The following is a 26,851-nucleotide window of genomic DNA, read 5'->3' on the forward strand; positions in this document are numbered from 1 at the left end:
ATTTTCCTGGCAGCTTTTCACAAGGTTGTGAAGGTGCTGTTCTGAAGGTGATGTTGTAAAGGTGCTTTGTTATCCAACAGTACCAAGACACTACTGGATAAACAGTATTTTAACTTCATGCTTTGAAAGTCTAATTCTGCCCTTTCTTGGGCTGAAAACAATCTATTGTCTTCACCACAGACAAGAGGGATTTACAATAATCAAAGCAAGAGGAAAAATCCACCTTTTTTCCTGATATATTGACCTCCATTACTCTGTTCTAAATTCTTGGTTTTCAAATACAGCTTCAGGTTCTCTCAACTTGTCCACTTTCATACTGTATTCCAAGCTCCCTGATGCTCCATCAGTGGTAGCAACAGTGGGGATATGACAGTCATGCACACCTTACCTACTGCATTGTACAGCTCCACACAAGTTTAGGTGATGAGACTGTAAAATGGGGCAGATTCCAGAAAAAGACCCAGCCTAGTGTCCACATAGCAGACCATGGTGGAACTAAAAGCTGAATAGGTAGGTATCTCTCCAAGCCAAGATGGTCTAAATGAAATAGATGATCTTTAATGTCTCTTCAAACCATTCTATCATTCTATGAAGATATCCTAAGAGATCCTAAATTCTTCCTAAAAATGGAGGACCTTTTCAGTCATTTACAGGGCTATCAAATGAAACTCGCCCTGAGGCTGCCACAGACCTCAGAATGCTTCATACAAGGAGGAACTGACTGTGGATCTATATTTCAGAAACAAAAAAACCTCAAAATATACCTCTCAATTGCCAGCAACTGATTTGTGGTGGTTTTGTGATTGCGAATGGGAGCTGATTCTGTGTAGAGGGGAAGGGATGAACTTGAGGGAAAATATTTTACTGGCTCAGAATTCTCATTTCTGCTGCAACTTTGAGAAAGTGTTGTATCTTTTTTCTGGTTTCTTGTTCTTTGTTGGTTTTTATTTCAGTCATTATCTCAGTAGTTTGTGTTAACACTACATTCTTCTTGTGAAACCTCAGAAATTACTTTGACTTATGTTTTCCAGAAAGAAATACAGCTGTTCCTTAATTTGCTCCACCACCAGCAAGACAATAGTTAATTACAGAAAGGAGGCAGGTAAAAGCTCAAGCTGCACAGAGCAGCCACTGCAGCATGGAGAGCCCATCCAGCCTTAATGTGCAATAGAAATGCAGGTGATGTGCAAATTCAGCTTCCCAGGGCCAGCAGTACCTGGAGCTGGCAGCTCATAAAACCTGCACACAGCCCTGGAAGTCATGCAGGGAAATGAAGTGTGGAATAAACCACATCATGCAGTGACTAGAATGTCACCTCACACTGCTCAAAATCTTGAGTAAAATCTGTTTCTCTCTGATAACATTGTGGATATGATTAGCTAACAGCTTTAGAAAGGGAAAGCAGACACTTGTTTCTTTTCTCTCTGCTAATCATTTAAAAACGAAAATAAAATAAGGTGTTGATCAGTGCCAAGTCTCTTATCTAGCTCCATTCAAGTGACAGCACAATGGGCTTCAGTGAGGTTGTTCAAAAAAAGCTCTCCAAAGTTGAACTGATTATGTGCTAAATATTTTGGGGCAGATCCTCACTTCATGTGAGGAAGCAAGGTCCCAGGGATTTTGCAGACCTGCCTTTGGTGTATTCCAGCTAAGAATAGTTTTCATTCCCAGTGTGGCAGCCTAGCAAGCAAAACTGACACCAGCATGGAATTCCCTTACTTACCATGTCAACACAGAGATCTCCAGTGGAGGTTTTTCTTCCTTTGTGGACCACTATACAGCAGAGATGAAGTGGGCAGAGTCTCCAGGGATCCCACTCACCTGATTGGTTTTGGATTTGATCTCCACTGCCTCTGCTGGCTACTGAGGAGCTCACTGCAACAGCAGGGGTTTGGTTGAGGTCAACAATGCACTTCTCAGGTGACTATCCCAGTTTTCTCCTTTACCTCATTTTGGTTCACATCACAGGGCCACACTGGAGCACACCAACTGAACTCTTTTCAGATGAAATAAAGCTGGAAGGGGCAGATGTGAACCTGACACACTCCACCCCCACGTTTAAATCCCCACCTCAAGGTAAACATAGCATGAAAGCCAGGTTTCAGATGACAGCTCTGCACCAGTCAGTCCATGCTGAATACCAATGCAAACAGCCTTCTGGTGGCTTCTACAGGTGTAGCTACTAGCATTTAATCAAATTAATTCCACTGCAAGCTGTTTTGTATAAGTAATGTAGCAAAACCACAGAATTCAAGTGCTGAAGGAGTGTTGTCAGACCATTTTCAGGGAAACATTTTGTATTCATTTTCTGGCAGGGTGAAGCCCATAGTCAGTATCAAACACCAGTGACTGCTGGGACACTGTTTTGAAGGAATTTGGCACTGAAAACCAGAAGAGCAGACTCACATCTTTCAACCTCCTCCCAAGTACATCAGTATTCCAGGACCGGCAGATGATGGGTTGACAGCATAAGGACCTCTCCATGCCCTGGCAGTCTCAACCCCAGAAGGGATGAGGCATGCATGAACATCTCTGATGGGAACAAACACCAAGCCCTCAGATGTAGAGGCCATGGTTCTGGGCCAGATGGTGTTATCAGGAGCTTTCCCAGTGTGGGATTCACCCGACCAGATGTTGGCATCTGTGCTGCAGACCCTGCAATCAGTGTGCTTGTGCCATCAGCAGAGAGAAACCAGCACACATGAGGCACAACTTATCTCAGACTAAAGCCCATGTCTGAAACAGGTGAGGAGAATATTCCCCAGCAGTTCTTCTGCCTGCCCAGCTATGCAGGGAGACAGCAAGGCAAAACTCTGACAGAGAGAGGATGCTCTGTGCACACGAAGAATCAGGTGGGCTGAATGCAAACCACTGTGACAGGCTTCTGAGACCCCCCCTAACAATAAATATGGGTCATAAATCAATAAATCCTCAGCCTGCAGGGATCAGTCTTCAAAAGCTTCTAAGCTGGTGGAGCAATTGTTTTTGCATGTACACATTACAGTGACTCCTTCTAAAAGTCACTTTTCTACCAATGACTGTGTCACAACGCAGGGATACTGTCCTGCTTTACACAGTGACACAGACCAAAAGTTCTGCCCTCAGGTGAGACAGCAAACACCTGTCAGTGCTGCTGGATTAGGACACTGTATACATGCTACACCACATTTGTCAATGCAACAGAGACACAGGATAGACACAGAGCCAATGCTCAGCTCAGGCTGAGGAGAAAGCAGATAAAAAGCCTTTCATTTAACTACCCCAGACATGAGACACATAGTAGTTTTGGCCCCAAATTTGCATTCTCAAGAACCAAAGCAAGATTTGTTATTCTACCTTAAAAATAAAAACACACTGCAACAGAAATGTACGTCCTTTATTAACAACTTTTCAAAATAAATCTGAAGAAAAAAAGTCTTTGGTGACACTATCTATAAAACCAACCTATCTTAGATGGTAAACCTATGATGGTATACAGGTTAATGAAGTAAACCAAATTATATGGCTTTTAAATTTATCATTCTCTCTTTTTCTCTCACTCACACAGTTGCTTTAGGTTTAATTGCACCATGTTGTCAATAGTCAAACAAAGAGGGAGAAACACTTTAAAAAAGATGTGGCAGCACTATGAAAACATTGGTAATGCATTAGAAAACTTTTCTCAAAAATGTACATTTTATACAAAATAAGATTGTATTTTTGTTTGCTTTTTTGCTTTACATTTGCTGACCTAAGAACTCCCATTTCAGGTTTCCATTCTCATAAGCCAAACACTATACATATTATCTCTCAAAATAAATATACATAATTATGTACAAGGTCGCAAGGCCCATTGGATCATCACTAACCCACTGTGAAATAATCACTAAAAACATTGTGAAAGAGTGGAGGGAGCATCTCAAAGCATTTGATGAGTTCTATACCCCCCCACCCAGTTTAACCCCTGCCTAATTTAACTCCCTCTAATTTAATTCCAACTTAAAAAATGTATGTGAAGACGGTTAAAATAGTGGTATAAAGGCCAGCTTGACTTAGTTTTAAACAAGGGTGAGATGTACAAAATTTTGGAAGATGCAATTTTATTTCCAGCAGACACCAGCTAAGACCCTGCATGGGGCAGGTCCCTTCTTGGAAGACCACAGGTCCATCCTGTGAAATCCCACTAACGCCCAGGGAAATGGCTCTGTCAGGCTGATGCCCTTGAAGGCCACGTTTCCAGAACAGACATCAGAGCCTGCTCAGGAATAGAAAAAAAAAAAAAAAAGAAAAAAAGAAAAAAAAAGAGCAGTCAACCAAACCACCCTCTGCCGTAAGAGGATGTTTAAGTGGAGGAATTAATGAACTGTTGTCAATAGATAACATTATGGCAAACATTGGGTATTCTTTTAGTTCCACTAGGGAAGTACAAAAGAGACACAACATTTTACACTGGGCATGTAAGGATTTTTAAAAAATCTGAGTCTACATCTAGCTCTTTCTTTCATTGCTTCAAATGATGACTTCCATTCTCCAAATGACATCTTTTGGTAAATGAGCTATTTTAAAAGGCGCTCACTGGTGAAAGATTAATTTCTTTGCCGAAATTGGCTCTAAAAGACAAATTGCAACCTGAAATTGATCAAATCCACGATGTTTTCCAGTGGAAAAGATCAAAATGCTCAATAGCCATGCATTAGCACACCAGTGTGTTCACTATGAAATTATTACAAAGCTTAAACATTCACATCTAGAAAAAGGTATGGTAATAATTAGAGACTCTCACAAAATAGAAAGAGGGCAAATAAAACCTTGTGCAGGCCCAAGGGACTGCAAGGAATGCCAGGCACTTTCTATCTTGGATATTTGCCCCTATTTTTGTGTCACATTTTTCTCATTAAACCTTTCTCCAGCAATAGATCTCATTCAAATTATAACTGGGAAGGGTTTCTTTCTTTTTTTTTTTTTTTTTTTTTTTCTTTCCTTTAATAAATTCAATTAAAAATTCATCAGTTCTCTCAAACTCTAATCCCTACTTCTATTCGGTTTTAATGGCATGGATCTATTCACATTCATCCACCCATCTCACCCCTGATTAAATTAAGGTCAGTAACCTTTACAAAAGGCCACATGCGTAACACTCAGTCAAGTCATCAGGCATTCAAGTACCTGTAAAGTAAAGGCTAACATAGCCTGCTGTTAATGAAAAATAATAATAAAAAAAACCTACAAAAGGAGCAACAAGGAATGAACCTTGTTTCAGCACCATCTGAATTGGGAGGGGAGAAAAAAAAAGAACAAAGAACCACTAACTTGCACCTAGGACATGACAAGAGTTTTTTCATTCACTATGGAAACAATACAGCTCTGTCCAACACAGGTAGGCATGGGAGGCTTTGCAGTGTCCTTAGGAGCACTGGCCAGGGATGGCCACAGTGAGTGTAACACACTCTGAGAGTGTCTGAGCTGTGTCCAGCTGTCCCCTGGTCCCTGTGGCACGCAGGCTCCCGGACTGGCTGGGAGGGACATTCTTTCCCAGCAAGACGACTGCACCCGGGTAACGCGCGGCAGAGAGAAATGCTCCTACCTATCCACATCCCTTCTGGAGCTAAGCCTTCCATTGTTACTCGTTTAATTAGCAATCAGTAAACACACTGAGAGTGAGCTTTACTAAAGTCTCTTTCAGCCACACCAAAAAGTGACGATAACAGAATGCCAAACAGCTTAGAAGCTTGGCCTGACTTTCTGTCCACCAAAAATAGTTACTCCCTTTCTAACTGAAACTCCAACCCATGTGCCCCCAAATGGCATTTACTAAAACCCAAGCAGAACTGTAATTTTTTTTTAGTACAGGTCCCTGTTGCTGGCTCCAGACCAGTGACTGTTTCCCAGGGGTGCAAATGCTCTTGTGGGTATGAGTGCTCACTCTCCTGCACATGGCACATGAGCAAAATGTGAGCCCTGCAAACCTCAGCCAGTGTTTGGCACATTCTCCAAAAAGTGAGTCTAAGGAGACGGTCTACTCCAGTCCTTGAACAAGCTACCTGATCTCCGTGTCATGGGAGCCACTGAGCCATTCACTCTGGAAAATCAAATCACTGGATTTCACCTTCCCATGCAGATCACCAAACACAGACTTGAGAGCACAGGGAAGTGAGGTTCAGATTCTTACAAGATGTGGGCAGCTGAATTAGCAGCTCACCTGAACACAGACTGAAATATATCCTGCTCCCCTTCCCTCCCTGGCCCTGCCTACCTACTGCTGCCTCTTTACATTTCTCTCCATAGGCTGATTTAGCTCTCTAAAATGGTATTAGAAATATCCAATAAATCACTGGACAGTTTTCCACGAGTTTAGGGAGCTGAATGGGCTCACAGAAGCATCTGGTGGCCACCACCATGGGCAGAAGGGTCAGGTGAGACTGCATGGCCAGGGAACAGGAATTGAGGGAAAAGTGGAACCTCTTCCTTTCAGCAGCATAAGTCACTAGCTGCAGTCTCACATTTTTTGGCAGATTCCTTTAAAGATTTGGTTCAGATTTACTAGGGCATGTAGTGACAGGACAAGGGGTAATGGTTTTAAATTGAAAGAAGGTAGATTTAGATCAGATATTAGGAAGAAATTCTTTGCTGTGAGGGTGGTGAGGCACTGAACGCACTGGAGGTGTCCAAGGCCAGTCTGCATGGGGCTCTGAGCAACCAGGTCTAGTGGATAATGTCCCTGCCCATGGCAGGGGGGTTGGAACTACATGATTTTCAAGATCCCTTCCAACCCAAACCATTCTATGATTCTAAAACAAAATGTCAGGAACCTGATGGTCCTGTCCTAACTCAATGTGCTCTGTTCAAATATTGCAATACATATGCAAAGCAAAGCACTCCCTGCAAGACCTTACATGTCAGGTTGCATTCAACATTTAGTAACATGTACTTTTCACTTTTACAGCAATTTCCTGTTAGGGATAATGATCTTACCAGCCAGAGAAGTTATTTAAGCATCACAGCATTCTCTCTGCAACCAGTAACTATTAGTTTTACAAACAGGAGACCAAGGCATGTCCTGGTTATGCAAGTTGCTTAAAGCTGCATATTAAATTGGTGCCTGAGCCTGAATGAAACAGGTGGTCATTCTGGTTCAATTACTCTTCATCCCTACTAGATGGGACTGGTAGTGGCTGAAGAGTCACTGCTCTTCATCCCCACTGCCAGACTGCCTGCTAACAAAGAAGTGAGGTATAGAAAGGCTTGCTGGTCTTCCTGGCATCAGCACTAAACCCTCTTGCTGTGATTTAACAGAGCTCCTCTTGGGATGGGGATAGTTACAGAGCACCCCAAAATGTGAGAGTTTGAAACATTTTTAAAGTGCTTATTTTCTTAGCAAACTGGAATGGCATCTTCCTGACCCAAATCACTGCTTCTGTTTTCATTCTTCCATGTAAAGAAACATATAAATAAGCAAAGGATTACAAAGAAATAAACAACTGGAGTATTTAAATTTAAAAATACTTATATTTGAAATGCTAAAACCATTTTGGAGCATGAGCAGCACTTGTCTTTCAAAAGCAGGTTTTTTTGTGTGAGTTACCCTGCCCCAAGCATGCCTGGGAGCACACCACTGCTGCCAGAACTCAGTGTCTGACCATATGCTTTACTTCAGGTGTCAGACCTTCATGAGGGAATTTTTCTATGTATTTGCACTTCCAGGAAAAAAAAAAAAGAAAAAGAAAAAAAAAAGACAAAAGGAAGCCTTTGATTTCAAATAAGTCAGTTACAGGCCAAATTCCTGCACTGCAAGCACCAGCATGTTTTCTTGCTTTCCATCAACACTCCTTTGACCCTCAGAAGGAAGCTGCTTTGGATTCAGCTGCCAAAGGGCACCACTGCAGGGCTTGCACAGGCTCTGGGTGTCCCACAGGAGCACCATGGCAGCCGTGCCCACTGCCCGGGGTGCTCTGCCATCCATGGCAGGGAACTCGGGATGTGCCCTCTGAGCACACACACAGCCCTGTGTGCCTGTGTGTCCCTGTGCTCCATGTCACATCCTCCACAGCAATGCTCCTCTCTCCCTCCAAGGCAAGGATGATTCCTTTCAAACAGAGGTCCCCAGCCAAGAAGGATCTACCCTCTCTTTTGGCTCCTTGGCGGTTCTCCAGTTTTCCAGCTGTCCAAAGGAGTTTAGCCATAGGGGCTGCTACTGGTTTGGGGAAAATAGGAAAAAAAAAAAGTTGGAAGTAAATGAGAAATATTAATATTTCAGTTCTATCCTGTTTGTGCTCAGTTTGTTTCTGGACCTGCTGCATTTTCTCCCAATGAGATTCCAGCGTTTAACTGTGCAGGGAAAAAAGAATGAAAATTGCATTGACAATCAAATGCATAAAAGAAAGAAATGGCAGCTCTGAAATATTCACAACCAACACAATTTTGATTAAAGAAAGAACTCTGTTTTTAATAGGTTTTTTTTTTTTTTTGATCATTAAAAAAGTTTAAACCTGCATAGCAATCATTTCAAAAATAATTATTTAATGTTCCATAATGAAACTGTACACGACCTAGTCTCGGGGCAGCAGCTGCCGGCGTGGGGTCGGCGCTGGCTGCTGGCCACAGTCCGGCTCCGCGGGCCAGGCCTCGGCCCTCAGCAGCTCCTCACAGGCGCTCGATGTCTCGGTACTTCTTCCTCAGGATGGAGACCTGGTCTTTAAAGAGGACAGGGTCCAGCCTCATCTGCGAGTGGATCAGCGGCATATAGCCAAACCAGCTGGCAAAAGTGTTCATGCAGCTCTGCCGCTGGGCAAAGTGGTCGGGGTCGGCCCAGCGCGAGGCCCGGGACGTCTGTGAGGGGAGGAGAGCAGAGATCAGAGCTGGCCTTGGCACATGGCATGGGGGGAATGGGGGCAATGGGGAAATGGTGGGAATGGTGGGAATGGTGGGAGCTGGGCAGGCAGACACCACAGTGCCCAGCCGTGCCAGGGCTCAGGGACATGTGGCTCTGGGGCGGCTGGAACCTGCTCAGGGGCTCACAGAGGGGGAAGGACACCCTGCCCACAGCAGACCCAGGGATGGGGAGCTGGGCACCCCTGACTGCCCAAACAGAGCACTGTGGAACATGAGCTCAACCACGAGCCAGCCTGTGGAATACAACACACACAAGCAGCCCTCCCATATCTTGCTAGCACTCTATTTCACCCTACCCCTCACTCTTCTTTTCTTCAAACCCTCCCACTATTTCAGAGATACAAGAAGTTATTAAAAATCACCAGGAAAAAATATAAGGCCACTACTTTCCAGCAGAGGTGCATACCCAAGCCCAGGACACTTGCTGCCCATGGTCTTCAGCCACATGAGGAAAACAATTATTCAGGGTCAAACCTGAACTTTTGTAGTTCAGATCTGCAGAAATTTACACAAGTAATTTCAATCAGCTTGTAATTGAATATATGTCCTTATGTGCTTGGCACTACTCATGGGCAGGTGCCCTGAAAAGCAAGGTGCTTCCAGGAATCTCACTGACCAAGTCCAGTGCATCAAACAGCACTGTCTCACAGACAGAAAAAATGAATTGAAGTCCCATGCTACATCACATTGAACTCTGACCCAAGGAAAAGACCACAGTCTTTGACTGCATACATGCAGAATATTCTGGCATAATTTTCCAAAGTTCAGGGTAGCTGTAATCCCTGTGGAAGTTCATTGAAACTCAGCAGCTCTGGAAAAAAAAAGCCCTAGCAGCTTTAAAGCTGCCTATTATTCTTTGTCTGTACCTAAAGAACATTTACAAACCTAAGAAAACTATTATTTAAGATAAAGTATGAATATTGAGAACCTAGGGGGGTTTTTGTGCCACTTCCTATGCATTTCTCTATAGCACTTATGTTTCTACTATACTTTAGAAACAAATATAAATTCATAAAGTCAAAGGATGTAAATTAAAACGTGAGGAAACAGATAAAGTCAGGGACTTGCCAAATGACTGTGGTACCAGACTTGATCTTGGTCCAAGGCCTGTCCAGTTTAGCTCAAGTGGAAGGTTATAATGGGCATTGATTACAGCCTTCTGATTTTACAGAGTCACTAAAAAGCAAGTAAAAGCTTGCTGCTAGAGGATTATAGCACATATTTTGGCCATTAACATTGAATTTCCATTTGGCTATTAATCTCTGTCACAACACTGAGGTTATGTTAATTTTTTATTTGTCTTTCAAGGAATTATGAACATGGTCCATTACATTTCCCAAAGCTGCAGGAACAACTTGTCTTTAGGAGAGAGTTATAGTTCATGGCTGACTCGAGTCACCCGTGCTGTAAGATGAAAAATGAATGCTCAGGCTTTGCCAAACAGCCAAAGCACAGCCCTGTGGAGAGGGGAAGTTGAAACTGGAAGCAATAGGTATTTTTCTGGATGGCACCTTCTTGTTCACAGAAGGTCTCCTGGGCACCCAGATGAGTCAGAATTGCTGAATGCTACCAACACCTCAGGTGCAAGCACAGTGCATAGAGACAGTGGAGTTTACAAACTGGCATAGCAACTCCCCAAAGATCCAAGTAATGCAGGAGAAAACGTGAGGGGAAGATCAAGGGCCCTTCTGTCCCCTGCCCCCTAATGATCATTTACTGTTTGCACTGAGGCCATAGCACCATGGCAGCACAGATGGAAGGCTGGTCAGGACCTGCACACTTTGCAGGACTTATTACTCCCCTCGTTCTCTCACACAGGGTAAGAGGGCAAGTGTCCCACATTACCATGTACCCCTGTTACCAGAGGTACTTCTGCAATGACTGAAGGCTTATCCAGCAGCTGGAAGAGGACCTAAAGTAAGCATTTCATGGGTGCTAGTGAGTGATGGCATGACTGTGGGATAAAATGTTCCCTGTGGGGAAAAAACACTTGCATATCACAAATTATCTCTGTTGTGACAGTTCAGTGTCAGTGCTTGAATCACACTATATAATTTAAAATAGCACAGGGACAGTCTGGTACATTATATTAATTAATAATAATAATAATAATAAATAGAAAATCCTTCTAGAATTTACTTATGCTTCTAGCATTCCAGGACTAGGTCTTGGGTCTAGAATACTTCATTAGAAAATGAGAGTTTAACTGAAATTCAGTTGCCATAATCACCAGTTCCAGGAGTTTGGGATTCACCATGAATAACACCATGTCAGAAAACTATGAATGGAAGCAGCATCCACAGTAGATGTTTGCCATTTTTCCTTTTTCTTCATTGCAATACAAATATCTAAAGTCCATTTACAGTTCTAAAACTAAAAACTGCACAAATATTTGACAGAAGTGTATCACTCTGTAAGCCTAACCTAGAAGTGAACCGGTTACATTATCAATACATCCAACTGCTAAAACATACTGTGATTACATACCTGTCCCATCATGGTCTCCTTGTACTGTTTTTTCTGTGTTACTTTGATTGGAGGCAATTTTGTCACGGCTGACACCAAAAAATTCATTAGAATGTCCTCACAATTGGCCAGTTGGTCCACCATATTCTTTAGGCTGGCAGGCAGGTAATGAGTGTACAGGTAGTGATAATATCTGAAAACCAACACCAGTGTTATCAGTACACATCACTGGGCTTTCAGGAATCCAGGATATTTCTATATCAGTTAAGACCCAAGTTTTGTACTCAACTCCCAATATAACACTTCCTTTCTTTGGTCTCACCCTCCAGCAAGAAGGAAAAAAAAAATCAGTTACTCATCAAGACAATAAACAATGCTAAAGGAAGTGCCTTGTTTGCAGTCAGGTTGAGAGAACCAATGTGGACCTAAGTATCAAGATAATGGGCAAGCAGGAAGGAGAACCCCATAGTACTACAATGTGATAGACAACACTGATAAATTAATCCTGTACATTTTCTTTCCAAACTGTTCAGTTGGAAAAAACTCTTACTAAAATTGGCTACTACTGTTCCCATTGTTGAAATTATTCTCCTTTAGGTCTATATCATCCCCTGTGGCCTGTCTTCTTCGTGGGGGTGTGGATTAGAGACTCCAGAATTTTCTTTTTCTTTAAATGTAGGGAGGACTTTGGTCTGCTGAACTTCTAATAACATAGGTTTTCTCCAATATGCTGCAATATGCTGAGCTGCCACATGCCCATTGTACTACATTTCTAGAGTAGCCAGAAGACTTTGCAGTCTGCAGCTGTCAGCCAACACATACCCAGAGCTGGTCTGGAAGTAACCTCCTTTCTGCTATGCTACAGGCCATTCAGCCAAGCAGCTTAATGAATTCGGGAACTCTTTGAAGTGTGTAATTCCTGATGTTAAAAAGAGCAGCCTGCCTGCCTCAAAACACAAGTGACTTCAAAGAGACCCAACAAGTGCAATAATGATTACCAGATCCCCAGAGCTAAACCAAGAACTTAAATTATTACCCCATAAAAAGTAGACCCACTTACTATCTTTCCATTTTCTCCCCTCGCCGGAAGAATGTTCTTCACACCCCACCCCCACACCCAACTCCTCTTTACTATTTTGTTTCATACAGAAGAAGGACAGCAGATGTTCTGGATTCTTACTTGTGGTAAATAGCAGCTCCTGTCAATACCATGGAATAGTCATTAGTCCATTTGGAGGTATACCCCCACCTTTCCTTAGTGTTGTCCCAGAAGTGACTGCGTGCAGGATACCCTACAATCCTCTCTGGAAAGCTCTGCCAAACTGTAAAGGCAAAATCCACCTGTGGACAAAGGTACAGGCCACATGAATACTGAAACTGTTTCAACAAATGTCAACAAAACAAAATACTACCTTGCCACTAATTCGCAATTCAAAATCTTGGAACTGTTGCAAAACAGTAATTCTGTGTATTCATCAGTAAATTAAACTGACTGCTTGACATTTTGCCCTATAATTATGCACATTTTAATGGTTCCTGTTAAAGGGAGTCTGGAGCATCACAGCATTACATTAACATTTTCAAGCTTGCCCTTTACATATCAAACCTTTTCAAGTTACAGAAAGAACGGGTGTAGGTGCATGTATTTATACCTCAATGCAACACCAAGGGGTAATAGCCATGTGGTAAACTGAAATTTTTGTACATCTTTGTGCATTGCATCTGTTTTATCACTGTTAACACAGAGTTTGGAAAATCAGGAGTGAAACACTTTCAGTGGTATAGGTGGCTCAGTGAGAATAAAATAGTCAGTCAGTGTGGAGTCCTTTTATATTTTCTAAATGTTTTGAGCCTTCTGAAGACCATGTCAGTCATACTTTCAAGACTGTCAATATGATGAAAAAGGTTCAACATATAGCTTAATAAAAAGGAAGATAAAAATTTCCATTTAATTAAATGGCATAAGGAACCTAAACTTTAAGAAAAATGCTTTATATTGTATGAGCCACAGGAGCATGTCAAATGCTGCCAATGGCATTTTTTTTATTTAAATGTCTTGATGTAACTATTTCAATAACTCAAATCTCTGAGAATTGAGAAGTGACAGGACATTGCTACCCCATGATCCTACTGAAGAAAATCTAGTTATATTAGGAAAGGGATGATCGGGGTAGTTTGCAAAAGGAACATCAGCACTGTATTTGAGCAGAGTTTTGGTAAAAATACATATGGAAAGATTTTATCAATGGTTGGCAGTCCCTCCCCTTCAACTTAGATTTTGGAGCTCAAGCTAGACTGAAATTTTATAAGAGTTATACACAATTCTAATTGTCATAGTCAAGCTCAAAAGAAGAGGGCTTTGTTTCTGAACTGCACATTAGGTTCCCCTCAGTACCAGAGGGACCTAACATTTTGCTTAAAAGTGTTTGAAAAGCCTTCCAAGAATGCAGTCAAAGTTAAGGGTATAAAGGTTAGATAAAGAATAGCTGCTCTGAGAACAGTCCCATTTTGTGTTGATTACTGTCAGACTTCTCACATTTGCAAGTATTTTTATGAAACAGAAGAGTCGCACATGGGCTGAAATACAAAGTTAGGGCTGGTTATTTTCTTTAAAGTTATTTCAAGGAATCTGAGGCCAACCAGAAAGACAATGTGCACAAGCCAGTTACCGTTGTGATAGTTCTGATCTCATCCAAATCAATACCACATGAAAGAACTGAGGGGTTTTTTCCCATAAAGGCCTTTCCCATAAAACGTGACATCTGTTTTCTTTAGAGAACTCTGAGAATCTCAAACTTAAATAAATAATAAAATTGCTGCACCCAATGCCCTCTCTTGTGCTTTCAACTATCTGCCCTTGCACTAGAGAGATGCATTAAAGCAACCACCCTAAGATAAAACTCTCTATATTAAAAAAGCTCCTCAGGTCTCATCCTAAGTAGTTTCCAGCAGCACTGCCACTCTCAACTGATCACTAGGAAAATCCAGCCAAGCTAGCATTCTCTGAAATTCTCTGGATCCTGACCCATGCTGATTTCTAATGATTTCCCATGCACACAGCCCTCTGTGTGTGTGGAACAGTTCCTCTCATAGAACTACTGTTGAGAATGGAAAACCTGTATTATGCTGGGGCCAGACAGTCTGGAGGATGTGCCTGGTGACTGCTGCTCTCAATGGGAGTGTGATTGTCTTTGACCACAATTCTAAATTGCCTTTTCTGGGCCTTGTAGCTGTGCCACCACAACCCTCCATGAGTAGCATTTCAAAGGAAATGTCACATCATATTTGCATAAGCTGTACCATGGGAGAGGTCTCCCAGCTCCTCATGGGGAGCCACCAAGCAGAGCTGCTGGTGCTGGCACCCTGGCAGAGACATGCTGGTGCTGCAAGGTGGGCTCTAGCAAGAGCTGGCCAGCTGGTTCTGTCTGCAGCACAGGGACCAGGGGGTTCACAGAGCAGATACCCACTGTGCAAACACACTGGATCAGCTGCAAGCTGCTCACAGGAACAACAAAGAAAACAAAGCAAAGCAACAAAGCCACAAAGAAAAGTGTAGGTTGTCTCACACAACAAGTATTTGTGCTACAAAATGTTTAGGGCAAAACATGGCCAAATTGATTGAGAAACACTATTCATTTCATATATGTTCCAGAAGCCTGTATGACTCTGAAGTTTGGAGGATGACTAAATACCAGTTAAAACACAAAGCCTCAAATCCTCATGGAATCCACAGGATGGACTGCTGTAAGTACCTCATCAGTGCAATGAAGTCCTTTAGAGGTACTACCATGATCCCCAGGGCAGCTGAGACAGGATGCTCCATCCTGAGCAACAACCTGCTTAGGAAGTCCAGCCCAGGGAGAAATGCCTTTAATTGCTTTGAGGCTTCTTTGGGCTTTGTACACAAGTGCTTTGGCAGCAACCATATTCTTCTTCATCTATCAGAAACTACCAAGGTGCGACATTGGTATCAAACAGGTTCAATGTCAGCTATTTTTTTCATTTTTTAAATGAAAGAGGGCTACCAAGGCTGTTTCTTGAGCAGTATAACCACAGCACAACATCTGTACAGGGAAGAAGAGCAGTTGCAATCTCATCCATTTAGAACAAATTCAGTGACATCTTGGGATATATACCAGTGACTGAAGACTAATGTTACACATTTCTTCACTGACATATAAGTAGTGGCAAGCATCAGCAGAAGATCCCCATCACTGACAGAAATGCATTTTTATGAAGGTGAAGTGGGGAGAGCAGAATGACCATGAACACGGAGAAAAAAAGGGAAAACAAAAGAAAATCGAGTTTTTCAAGCTATTCCCTGGCCATCATTAATAATGTATTTCCCAAATATTGCACTCTATATAAACTGTCATCGGTTTCCCTTGTGGTTCTCAGGAAGAGGTTCTAGAAATCAATACTCATCCCACTTGTAAAAATTGGTTTTCTACAGTATTTTTCTTTTCTTAGTGCTGTCTTGCTCTTGGCACAGACACTCAAGCACCTAAAGTAGCAAATATCTCCAATTTTGTGGGCTCGCACAATGGGGAAAGAGCATTCTTCAGTGAAATCCTGCACTAGGGTGACACTGCTGTCTTTTGGAATGATGGCAGTCCCTCTCTGCTGATGAGCCTTCCTTCTCCACCTACACCTTCCTGATAACTGGGAGGGGAAAGCTACCCCAATCAGAAAAGTGAGAGCAGAATATTAAAGCTGACTGCTCTTGGCTGCCTACACCCGCCTGCAGCTATGTTACTAAAATAATAAAGAACGGAAGAACCATATGCTAATGAGGAGCCAATTAACCAGGGCGAAAAGCTCCTCTGATGGCAGGCAGTGGCAGGGGTGCTGAAACAAGTGCAACACGTTAAAGCTGAGGAGTGTAGCAGGAAATCTTGTAACGTTTGCTCGCTGGCAAAGCCAAGAGAAGAGCATATCTGCTGTGCTCAGGCTGAGCCAGGAGCCAAGAGACTGCCAGGGCAGCAGAGACCCTTACCTCAGTGGTTGAAAGCACGGTGTCCTCATCCAGGCTCAGCACTGCATCTGTCACTATGTTGTCGTAGGGTAGGAAGCGACTGCTCATAACCTGTGGGTATCCAAGGCAGGAAGGGGAGGAAATAAAAATCACTTGAAGGACTCATTTCCAAGGCAAATACTTAATTTTATCCCTCACTCTTATTTCATCTTGTCTGAGGTACATGGCATATATCTGTCTGATGGAAAGGACCCTTCAGCTCAAAAGTGAAGGAGTGTCATTTTTGTCATCCCAGCAGTCAGCCTACACCTTCTATCTGAGGAGTAATTTCTGAATAGACCTCCCTCTTTGCAGCAGGCTGCTTTCCTTTAGTGACAAACTGCATTGGTCTGTACTGATAATTAGATGTACCTACAGCTCCTTTGTGGAGGACATTTTCCCTGGTGGCTATGACTGTCCCTCTGCTCTCCTACAGAGTGTGAGGATCAAAGGTAATGAACACTGAGAACAACTTTCTGTGCAGCCTTCATCAGCTTTACAGCTGGGAAACCAAGAGCCCAGGCTGTGTGTGAAGGATGTAATGCTACCAGGACAGTGCAACATTCTCCATCAGAAAAGGAGAATATGCTGAAGAACCCAAATTGAGCTTTATCTGCATGAAGAATTACATCGGTATCATAGCATTTTAAAAAGTCACATTCTTAAATGGTCTTCAAGTAACTGAAGGGAGCCTGAAAGAAAGATGGAGAGGGACATTTCATAAGAGCATGTAGTGACAGGACAAGGGGGAATGGATTTAAACTGACAGAGAGTAGGTTTAAATTAGGTATTAGGAAAAAATTCTTTCCTGTGAGGGTGGTGAAACAGGTTGCCCAGAGAAACTGTGGATGCCCCATCCTTGGGAGTCCGAGGCCAGGCTTCACAGGGCTCTGAGGAACCTGATCTAGTGGGAGGTTTCTTGGTCCATGGCAGGGGGTCAGCACTAGACAGCCCTTAAGGCCCCTTCCAACTCAGACCATTCTATATACAAAAAACCTATATACAGAATATACTTTTTAAAGATATAGAAGGACAGTCTTCAAAGTAACAGGAAATAGATGGGAAAGCTGGATGAAAAAGATAACAGCAAGAAATGAAAATCCATATGGTTTCTTTATCAGACTAAATAGCACCTTTTGAGAACTGATGAAGAATGACAAGGACACAATACAGTTTGTTTCCCTTATCTGCTAGGAAAATAGCCTGGTTAGTTACTAGACCTCTTTACCAATTTACTATGCCAAGAAAACACTTCAAAGATCAAGCCCAGTAAGAGGAATCCACTGTATGGAAACAGGGACATGGAGAAATTTTACACAACCCTTCTAATTAATTCTAATGTCAGTTCTACATCCCCTGCAACCTGTTTGGAACAAGCTGGAATCTATGCCTTGATTCAGAGAAATCTATCTGCATAATCAGGATGTTCACAATGTCTGTCTGGAGATCACCCCTTCATCACTATGAAGGGCCTATGGTCTGGGGAGGCAGGGCTGTGATGAAGAGGAGATCTGGCTGGGGCTGAAGGTTTTGCTTTGCTTACACTAAGATGAAGCAAAGCAAACAGCCAGCAAGAGACCCATGTTCTTATCCCTAATCTTTTACAGACTGTGCAAAATTTTCAAAGAGTACAACAGTCATGACTTGCCGTGTATTTTTTTATAGCTAAAGTATCATTTTGTAACATGGGTGTTAAAATATTTGATTTCAAGGGAAGAGTGAAGGTTTGGTAAAGGCAGACCACTGTGATCAGATGCATGGAGTACTGGTGGCTGCTAGCAGGCCTTGGCCAAGTTTGGAGATGAAAAGCAGTTCCTTTGTGCAACCCTTGAACTGTGCTGCTCTGCAAGCTTGGTCCAAAAAAACAGCTTTCCACACAAGAAGCCATTTGGCATATGTTGGGATATTAGAGGGAAGAGACTGTCCACTATAAACACACCTTTGTGTACTCAGGAGACTCATTTGTAATCTAAACAGTGCCTGGGGCCAATTTCTACAAACATTATAGAACTGGTCAGAGATTTCTCCTCTATCCCACCTCTGCTAGTTTTACAAAAAGAAAATAGAAAACACCCAGAACATTCAAAACGCTCAGAAATCTCTGCAACCTTTCTTGGCCCTGCAGCAATTCTCCTGAAACTGTTTACATGGCTAGCTAATGCCAGAGCCTTTAGCTGCCAACCTTGCAGGGCTCTCTGTCTCTTGTTAAGGTGACAAGGAGAAAAGACCGAAGACAAGATTACAAATTCAAAATAGGATTGTACAGGCAAAGCAACCAAAAGTCCCTTTGCTCACACAGCTCTGGAGCCAGCTGACAGAGACTGCAGAGAGGTCTAGAATCTGTTTCAGATTCTAGAAGCAAGAAGTCTTGCATCTCTCAGGCCTGCATTTGGAAAGGAATCATCCACTTCAGTGTGATTTTTAAAAAAACTCTTTTCTTATCTGTTGGCATCTATTTTGACTTTGTGAAAGTACAAACAATAAATGTGTGTTGCACAGCAGGAGATGACATAGTGATTTTGTTCTCACACAAGTGTCCCATGTCCCTTCCTTGTTTTTGGCAGCAGTACCTCACAAGGCCATAAAAGAAGATACTTTTCAAAGGTAAGTTCTCATTTTCAACTTTGCTTTTGAGTCCACAGCTGACCCCCCCACGTGACTTCTCAGACTCAGTGAGTACAGCTGCATCACTACTTTCATGCACCTGCAGAGATGGAATTTCCAATGATGGGGTCAGCACTATCTACTTGCAGGGTCACATTTCAAAAGTGGGTCCCACCTGTGAATCTCAGATTCAAGGCATTAATTGCCATGCTGATGATTTCTGAGTGCACAGGGCCCATGCATGAGTCACAAATCTACAATTAAGCTGATACAAAAGGCCAAGGAATAGAAGGGAACTGTCCTTTTTTTGGGAACTACAAAGCTTTCACCAAAGCTGCTGGAAAAATAAATTCTTGTCCTGTCATAGAATGCAGGCAACCTTTTACCATGCTCCTCTCCACCTACCTTGCTTTCTCCTTCAATGACTATGACAGGCACAGAAGTGGCAGGCCAGCGGTGTTTGGCTGGGAGGGGTTTATCACAATTCCATAAAACAATAATCTGAAAGAGAATATTGGACCATGATCAAAGACTTTTGTGGCAATGTGGTCCATACTCTAAGGTCTCAGATTTCCAGACAGACACATTAAATTCAAGTTAGGAATTTCAAAATCAAAAGCAATGAAAAAAATCTGCATAACAACTACTTACAACATATAGGAAATACAGGAAAATAAAGGTTGGACAGGAACTTGGGAAGTCTCTGTCTCAGCCACATGATACAGATGTGACTGATTTACTGTGGCTCTCATTAAAGGCAAAACCACTTGTGACACTCCATTGCAAGAGGGTGCTCCTGCTGAACTCCCCAGGGTTTATTTTAGAGAAGCCAAAATCCTGGTACTGATAAGATTAAAAGTCACAGTGGGAAGAAGGAAGATCATGTAATGGCTCTTGAGGCAAAGACAACCTTGTGCAGTTTGCAGCACACACAGTGCTGATCTTTAAAGTGCACTCATTATTTTATCTGTCTCATGTAACAATGGGTTTAATTACTATCTGTATTCCACTTGCATTATACTCAGAATTTTTATTTCCCATGCATGTAGGTCAGACAGTAGAAATCTCAGAGGAAAGAAACATCAGAATTGATACAGGGGGTTGAAACAGGGCTGAGTCACCAGGCTCCACATGCTGGCAGAGTGGTTTGTCTCCACTGTGACTGACAGCCAAACAGTGCTGCTTACCTGTGCACAGTACTGGGACTTGGCTACAGCAACCAGGAGTTTCAGCACAGGCTGAGATTGGGAAACCAGGGGAGTTACTGCGTGGATAACGGCAGTGAATGTGGAAAGAGGCTTCAGACCTGAAGTGAAGAGAGACATGTTCAGTAAAGACAAAATCGCCCCAGTTACTACAGATTAAAGGACTTTGGGGATGGAAAAAACAATCTGCACTTAATGCAAACCTTGCCAGGTTTTTTTAGGTCATCTCCCTTCCTCTCACATACCAGATGCTTCAGAGATCACACTTCCCTTTAACTCCCACTCTGCGCCTTTAACTTCCACTCTGAAATATTGGACTCCAAGACAATTATTTCCTTTTCTTACTCACTGTTTCCACAGATGTCCTGTAATCTCCTTCTTTCATCCAGTTTGTCCCACAATATTGACATCTAGTTTGTTCAGCCAAATGTCTTTCTTGACACAGGCTCAGTTTTGCTGCCTGGATTTGGATGCTTGATGTTTTTTACAGATTATCTCCACAAATTCCAGAAGTTTATTCACTTTCCTCAGTTCCATTCAAAATCCTGTCATATTTTTGCTCTTTCTGGGTTGATTCCTATCCACATGCATCTTGAATTACATCCTGAGCTGATAATTCTGCTTGCTTCTTTGCCTTCCATTTTAAAATTTTTGTCTTGCTATGATTTCCTTTTTTGCTTGGAATAACACATTCTACTGGCACCTACCCTTTACTACTGCTCTCAGCCTCATCTAAACTCATCAGTGTGGGGTCATAGTAGTTTTTCATCAGAATTACCACAGAAATCTTCTCCCTTTTTTAACACAGTAACTGTCAATTTTTAGCAGTTCAGCAGTACAGATCCACACAAGTGGGATGGCATAGGCTGAGCCAAAAGTAGCAGCAGTCTGGTAAGCAGGAACCCTTCAGCCTGGAGGCACATTCGCCTGCAGAACTCATTGTTCAAGCTCTGCTTCAGGAAAAAGCCATGAACCTAAGCCTTATTCATTCCTTCTAGTGGGATCCACATAGCATGCAGAGTAAATCCATACATGTGTGCACTCCAATAAAAAGTGTCATGGGTAAATTACCGCTTTTCCCATTTGCCAAGCACAAATAAACAAAGAAAGGAAAAAGCTATTTCTCTTATGTCCCCTCAGGCCATGAATGGGTCAGCAACTCAGGCATTAATTACCAGCAACTGGAAAGTATGAAGGAACACAGATTTTTTTAAACAATCTTTGCAAGCAAGAGGCACATGACGCATGTTGATGAGTCAGAGATGTTCCAGCCTACAGTGGGCAGCGAAGATTGAGACAGGACAAATGAAAAGCATCATTAACTAGAAATGAATGGTAAGTCACTTAGCACATGCTACTCAAAGACAGAACTTCAAAATTCCACTAGAAATTCCAGATGCTACTACATTATAGCAAGGATTCACTCACCCAGATTAGCATAGTAGTAAGGAAAATCTCCCAGATATGAGGAATACTGTGGCAGTACAAATAACCCTCCAGGATGTTTATTCCATATTAAGCTGTTACGTGATATGTGCTTAAATATTCTGTCCTGAATAATCTGGAAAACAAGAGAAGTAATGATTTTGAAATATACTGTCATAGTCACTGGTAGAAGCTTCAGGGACTCCAGCTGACTGGAATCATCACCCATTCTGCAAAAAGCTGAGGCACACAAATTAGTAGATACTCCTCCTTGATCTCTCCTAAAAGGATTCAGAATCTGCACATTCTGACACCACTTCAGCAGTTCAGGCTTTGTGCCATAGGTTTTAGAGCACCTCATTAGTCTCCCTAGACATGGTGACCATACAATTTATTGTATTTTATATTTCAAGTCAAATATTTTGTCTAATTGAGTATCTTTGCAGTTGTAAGCCTGATTAGTTCATTGTCAGGTTTACTATCCAGAACTCACAGAAGATAATTATTTGAAGATGGCATTAAAAAGCTAGGTAATATTAGGAGATAATGAGAGTATTCAAAACTAAGAAGACTTTCAGCAAATCAGGCTGCACTAATTATTAATTTTTTCTTAATTATAAAGGCATATTAGAATTCAGATACATCACTGATTCCATGTCTCAGTTCTGTAACAGTTCCTTGTTGGATAAACAGATGATCTTTTCAAAACTACTGTCTGACTGGCCAAAAACAGAGATTCCTAGATTTTTAAGGTCAGAATGGGTTGCTAGGTCATTTACTTTAGCATCTAGAATACCACAAGCAAAAAAGGAAAAAAAGATACCAGGCCATCCAACTGGTATGTATTTATGAAAATACAGTTGCTTCACATTGGATACCTGACTGCAAGAACAAGAGTGGTTCTTACACTGATGGGAAATTCTTTAAACATCCTGCAAAGGTATGACAAGATTCAGTGGTGGGAATTTCTTTGTAAGAGCAATACACTCTTGAGCCACTTGTTCTTACAGATTTCCTTCCCCTGGAGTATTAGAAGTTAGAGGTCTGGAGATGGAATGTTGCAAAGGGCCAGTGAGTGGTGAAGGATGAATTCTCCCCCAGGCTGGCTAGGAAGGAATGCCTTGCCTTCCTCTGCAGCTCATCTTTTGTTATCTTCCAAGGAGGATTTCATGTAACTGGCAGGGCTTGAGTGCCAAGAACATGTTGGTTGTTTTATCCCAATGCCCCTGGCCTTAACATAGACATATCTGGATGAAACTTCATGTCCCTGAAGCTGGACTGGAGTGTAAGAAAACCAAAAAACAAGCAAAAAGACCCACCACAAGAAGAACAAAAGCAGCTGCTGCAGTCTAAACAAGCTAAAATCTCTTTAAGATGCTAAATTCAGGGACATTTGGTCAATACATGAATAAGTATTGCCCCAAGCAGGGGTTTTCCTGGAATTTTTGATTGCCATGACAAGAAAAGATTAAAACACCAGTTACATTGTGTTAGACAATCCACTGCTGGTGGCAATACACGTACAGCTAAACTGGGGCAGATGTTCAATGCATGCTTTTCTGAATTTTGCCTACAGCCAATTACCATAGCTAATATGCCATAATTCACTCACATGGGTAAGTTAATTTAACTTTTTTTTGGAATAACAGACTTAGGACTGTAATGCCATCACTGACAAGAATGTTTCTGAATATTTCTAGTTGAAAAGTTAGGTGTATCAGTTGTCAGATCTCTCACATGGCAATGGGGACTGGAAAAAAAACAGATGATGACTGCTGCTTACCCAACTGTAAGTTATGCCACTAAACAAGAGAGAACCTGGAAAGTATTTATTTTTGAGTGTTTACCACAAAACATAAATACTACAGCTCCTCCCTCTTGCTTTCTCAGAACTGGGGCACAATCAGATAAGCAGAAGTACATTTACATGGCCAGGAGGTCACACAGGTGGTGTTTTCAGGGGCACTGGCAGCCAACAAGGCTGCAAGGAAAACACAAGGCTGGTGTTGGAGGTACCTGAGTGTCCCAGTGCCACTGCAGCTCCACAAACCTCACCAGCAGGCTTCTGCATCTTCTGGGCAGCTGGGGAGCTGCACACCACAGGCAAAAAATGGATCACTCACTTATCACTCTCCTGGGACTACATAAGAAACCTAGCTGTCTGTCAGGATAGAGGGGGAAAACTTGGCAGAAAGAAAACTAAAAAGTGTAAAAAAAATTAACATGGAGGACACCAAGGAATTAAAATGCAGAGTGTACAATGTTGCACATATTGCAGAGATAGCATGTACCTGGTCTCTCCAATGATAAGGCATGACAGGAAGTTTAATAAGAGAAGAAAGGGTTTAGGATCTTGGGCAAGGTATCCTTTTTCCTTTTGGAATGCATTAATAGTCCAGTATTGTTGTCTCCCTCATCTTCACACTTCAAAAAGTTCACATATTGCCTTAATCATTGCTGCTTTTCAACAGGCCCTAGCCAAGCATCCAGCATTTCTTGTCTGTACTCTGTACTTTGTGCTGTCCCTCTCCCCTCCTCTTCCTGAGTGGAGTGTGGACACGCTGTGTAGGGATGTTTTGGGTTTGCTTCAAGACCAGATGAAGCTGAAGATGTGCAGATATGCTGGAACATGCATCTGATGGTGCCTGTAGCAGCCCACTGCTGCACTGCCATGCTGCCACCAGCCTGCACAGACACTGAGCATCACTGCCTAACCCACTCCTTGCCCAAGGCACTGGGCAGCTCCTTTGTGCCTGCCACAGGGGGTTGGTGGTCAAATGATTCAAACATCTCATTTTGGACTATGAGCTGCTTGGCATAGGCCACTGGCTGGGGTAGAGTTCATTCTCTTCACAGGCTGCTAAGGGGCTGTGGTTTGGATTTGTGCTAAACACAAGGCTGACACTCTAGAGATGTTTTTGTTATTGCTGAGCAGGGTTTGCACAGGGCCAAGGCCTTTTCTGCTTTTCATATGGCCACAGTGGGGAGGAAACTGGGGCTGCCTGGGAGGAGACACAGCCAGGACAGGTGACCCAAAGTGGCCTAAGGGAAATTCCAGACCATATGATGTCATGCTCAGGATATAAAGTGGGGGGAAGAAAGAGGAAGAGGAAGACATTTGGAGTGATGGTGTTTGTTTTCTCAAGCCACCATTACATGTGATGGGGCCCTGCTGTCCTGGAGATGGCTGAACACCTGCCTACCAGTTGGAAGCAGTGACTTAATTCCTTGTTTTGCTTTACTTTTGTATGCAGCTTTTGCTTTCCCTACTAAACTGTCTTCATCTCAACCCAGGAGTTTTCTGGCTTTTACCCTTCCAGTTTTCTCCCTGGCCCTGCTGGTGGGAGAGTGAATGAACAGCTGCCTGGGGTTTGGCTACTGGCTGGGGTTAAACCACAACAGACACCAAATGCTGTGAGATTATCAAGGAACTTACAGGTTCCTTGGTGATTTAAGGTTTCCAGAGGTGTACTGAATAAAGGGCTGTGATGTCCTTTCAGACATCTGATTTGGTGAAGACTTTATCTGTGCTGATATCCTCAGACAGGGACATACACAGGCACTGCAGTTAGTGGGTATGTGATTATACTGATGATATCTAGAATCATCAGAGCACTTTGACACAACAGTATTACAACAGAAGATGGATCACACCCACCAAAATAAAAATAATATAAAAAAAAACGGGAACCTGCTAGGAATTTACTTCCAGGCATTAGATTTTAAGAAGAGGATATACTGCTTGCAAGTGTATATATATATATATATATATATATATATACGTATATATACTGTTTCAGACAACAAAAGTCACTCTCAATTGTTTTAATCTTTTCCTAAGGAAAGTTAACTTGAGACTTCACTTAGGCAAATTGAAATGAAGAAAAGAATTAGTCTTAGCTGTCTCAAAAGATTGAGAGTCCTCAATTATCAAAAATTACAAAAAATAAAAATCTCAACTCAGAATCAGTCTCCCAAACAAATGAAAAAACCTAAAACCAATGCTAATTGGTTTCATTAAACTAAGTCTTCTGGGAAGACTTTTGTCTTCACTTTGTTTTTTCTGCTCTGAGCAGAAACTCTAGCTTGCTGGTTACACATCTGCTTCATGTTCAGAAGTTTTGCTGTCCCTTGGGCTCCTGAAACCATAGGGGCAAAGTGTCCCAAAGCAGCACTAAAGGCACATGTGTGAGCACTGGAGCTTGATGTGATGGACACCAAGGCTGTGGGAGCTGCAGGTTCTGTGTCCTAGTTAGGTTGTGTGTCCTGGAGTCCAGCCCCAGCACAGGCAGGAGAGGGGCAGTGGGGAGAGCCCTGTGCCTCCATCCTTTTAGCAACCCCTAACAATAACAGGGCACATGCAGGGAAGGCACCTGATGGTCCCTGGGAACACTTCTGTAAGGGTTAATTAAATTGTGATCAATGGCACAAGGTCTTACACCTTTGTGAGTCTGATCCTGGTGTGGGCTGTAGTAATTATCACTAGCTCACCAGTGCTTATGAGGAGTTTGAGGATGAAGAACAGTTCTCAACAGGCAGCACAGATGAAGACACACTCTTCTGAGGGCAGTGGGAGCATTGTGAGGATAGCTATGCCAGGGGCTCTGCAAATGTTCCCTGGCTGGTTTTCTTCACAGGCATGGAAAAACCTAAGGGACTATCTTGCAGCAGCTGGAGGCTGATCAGCCATGGGCACTCATTTGCAGTTTTCAGAGGGAAGCAGGCACAGCAGGAAATGTGGAGCCTTAACAACTGTGCATTACAACTGTGCACAAAGACAGGTGCAATTGCAGAAGCATTAGCATAAGACAAATGCATTTGCACCTACAGAGTGAGCCCCCTTCAGTGGTACAAATGTGTCAAAAATTTATGGGAAAAAATTGCAAAACAGAAAAGAAACCTGGTTTTGAAATTGCAGCCTGGGCCCTACTTCTGAAGAGCCTTTCATCTTTCCTCTGTCTCTGAATTCAGAAAGGATTCTCTCCACATTTAAAATCATCTGTCTCCCCTTTTAATAGCAGTCTAATTATGATTATCTATTAATAATTTATAAGAACGATCAGGCCTGTCCCTTCTCCAGTGTGTGAAGGTAAGACATAGCATTTACAAGCCCTCTCTTTCCCTTGAGCCAGATCAATAGCCCCATCACAAGGCATCAAAATGTTCAAGAATGGTCAAGGAGGAGCTCTATAGTAGCATTTTTTCCAAAAAGACTTCCAGAAGGGTTCCTTAAGAAATACATTTGCTACCAATGACAAGGCTAGTGATT

At 42.4% G+C, this 26,851-nt stretch overlaps 1 protein-coding gene and 1 long non-coding RNA gene across 2 annotated transcripts in view; one reads left to right on the forward strand and one right to left on the reverse strand.

Annotated features, from left to right (window-relative positions):
- Positions 1 to 8,581: 8,581 nt before the first annotated feature.
- The window catches only part of EXT1 (exostosin glycosyltransferase 1), a 175,893-nt gene continuing 157,623 nt past the window's right edge, over positions 8,582 to 26,851 (reverse strand). The window contains exons 5-11 of the mRNA XM_079301805.1: positions 21,586 to 21,718; positions 20,140 to 20,258; positions 19,358 to 19,453; positions 16,331 to 16,420; positions 12,515 to 12,675; positions 11,356 to 11,527; positions 8,582 to 8,805 (exon numbers count right to left, since the gene is read on the reverse strand). Of these exons, the coding sequence (XP_079157931.1) occupies positions 8,620 to 8,805; positions 11,356 to 11,527; positions 12,515 to 12,675; positions 16,331 to 16,420; positions 19,358 to 19,453; positions 20,140 to 20,258; positions 21,586 to 21,718 (957 nt within the window). The 3' untranslated portion in view covers positions 8,582 to 8,619. The remainder of the gene's footprint in view (positions 8,806 to 11,355; positions 11,528 to 12,514; positions 12,676 to 16,330; positions 16,421 to 19,357; positions 19,454 to 20,139; positions 20,259 to 21,585; positions 21,719 to 26,851) is intronic.
- LOC306800040 lies at positions 10,528 to 19,339 on the forward strand. The gene is made up of 3 exons (XR_013773746.1): positions 10,528 to 10,806; positions 14,987 to 15,078; positions 16,785 to 19,339. It is a non-coding gene; the product is annotated as an uncharacterized lncRNA (long non-coding RNA).

This window comes from Erithacus rubecula (genome assembly GCF_903797595.1).
Source record: "Erithacus rubecula genome assembly, chromosome: 3".
NCBI lineage: Eukaryota > Metazoa > Chordata > Aves > Passeriformes > Muscicapidae > Erithacus > Erithacus rubecula.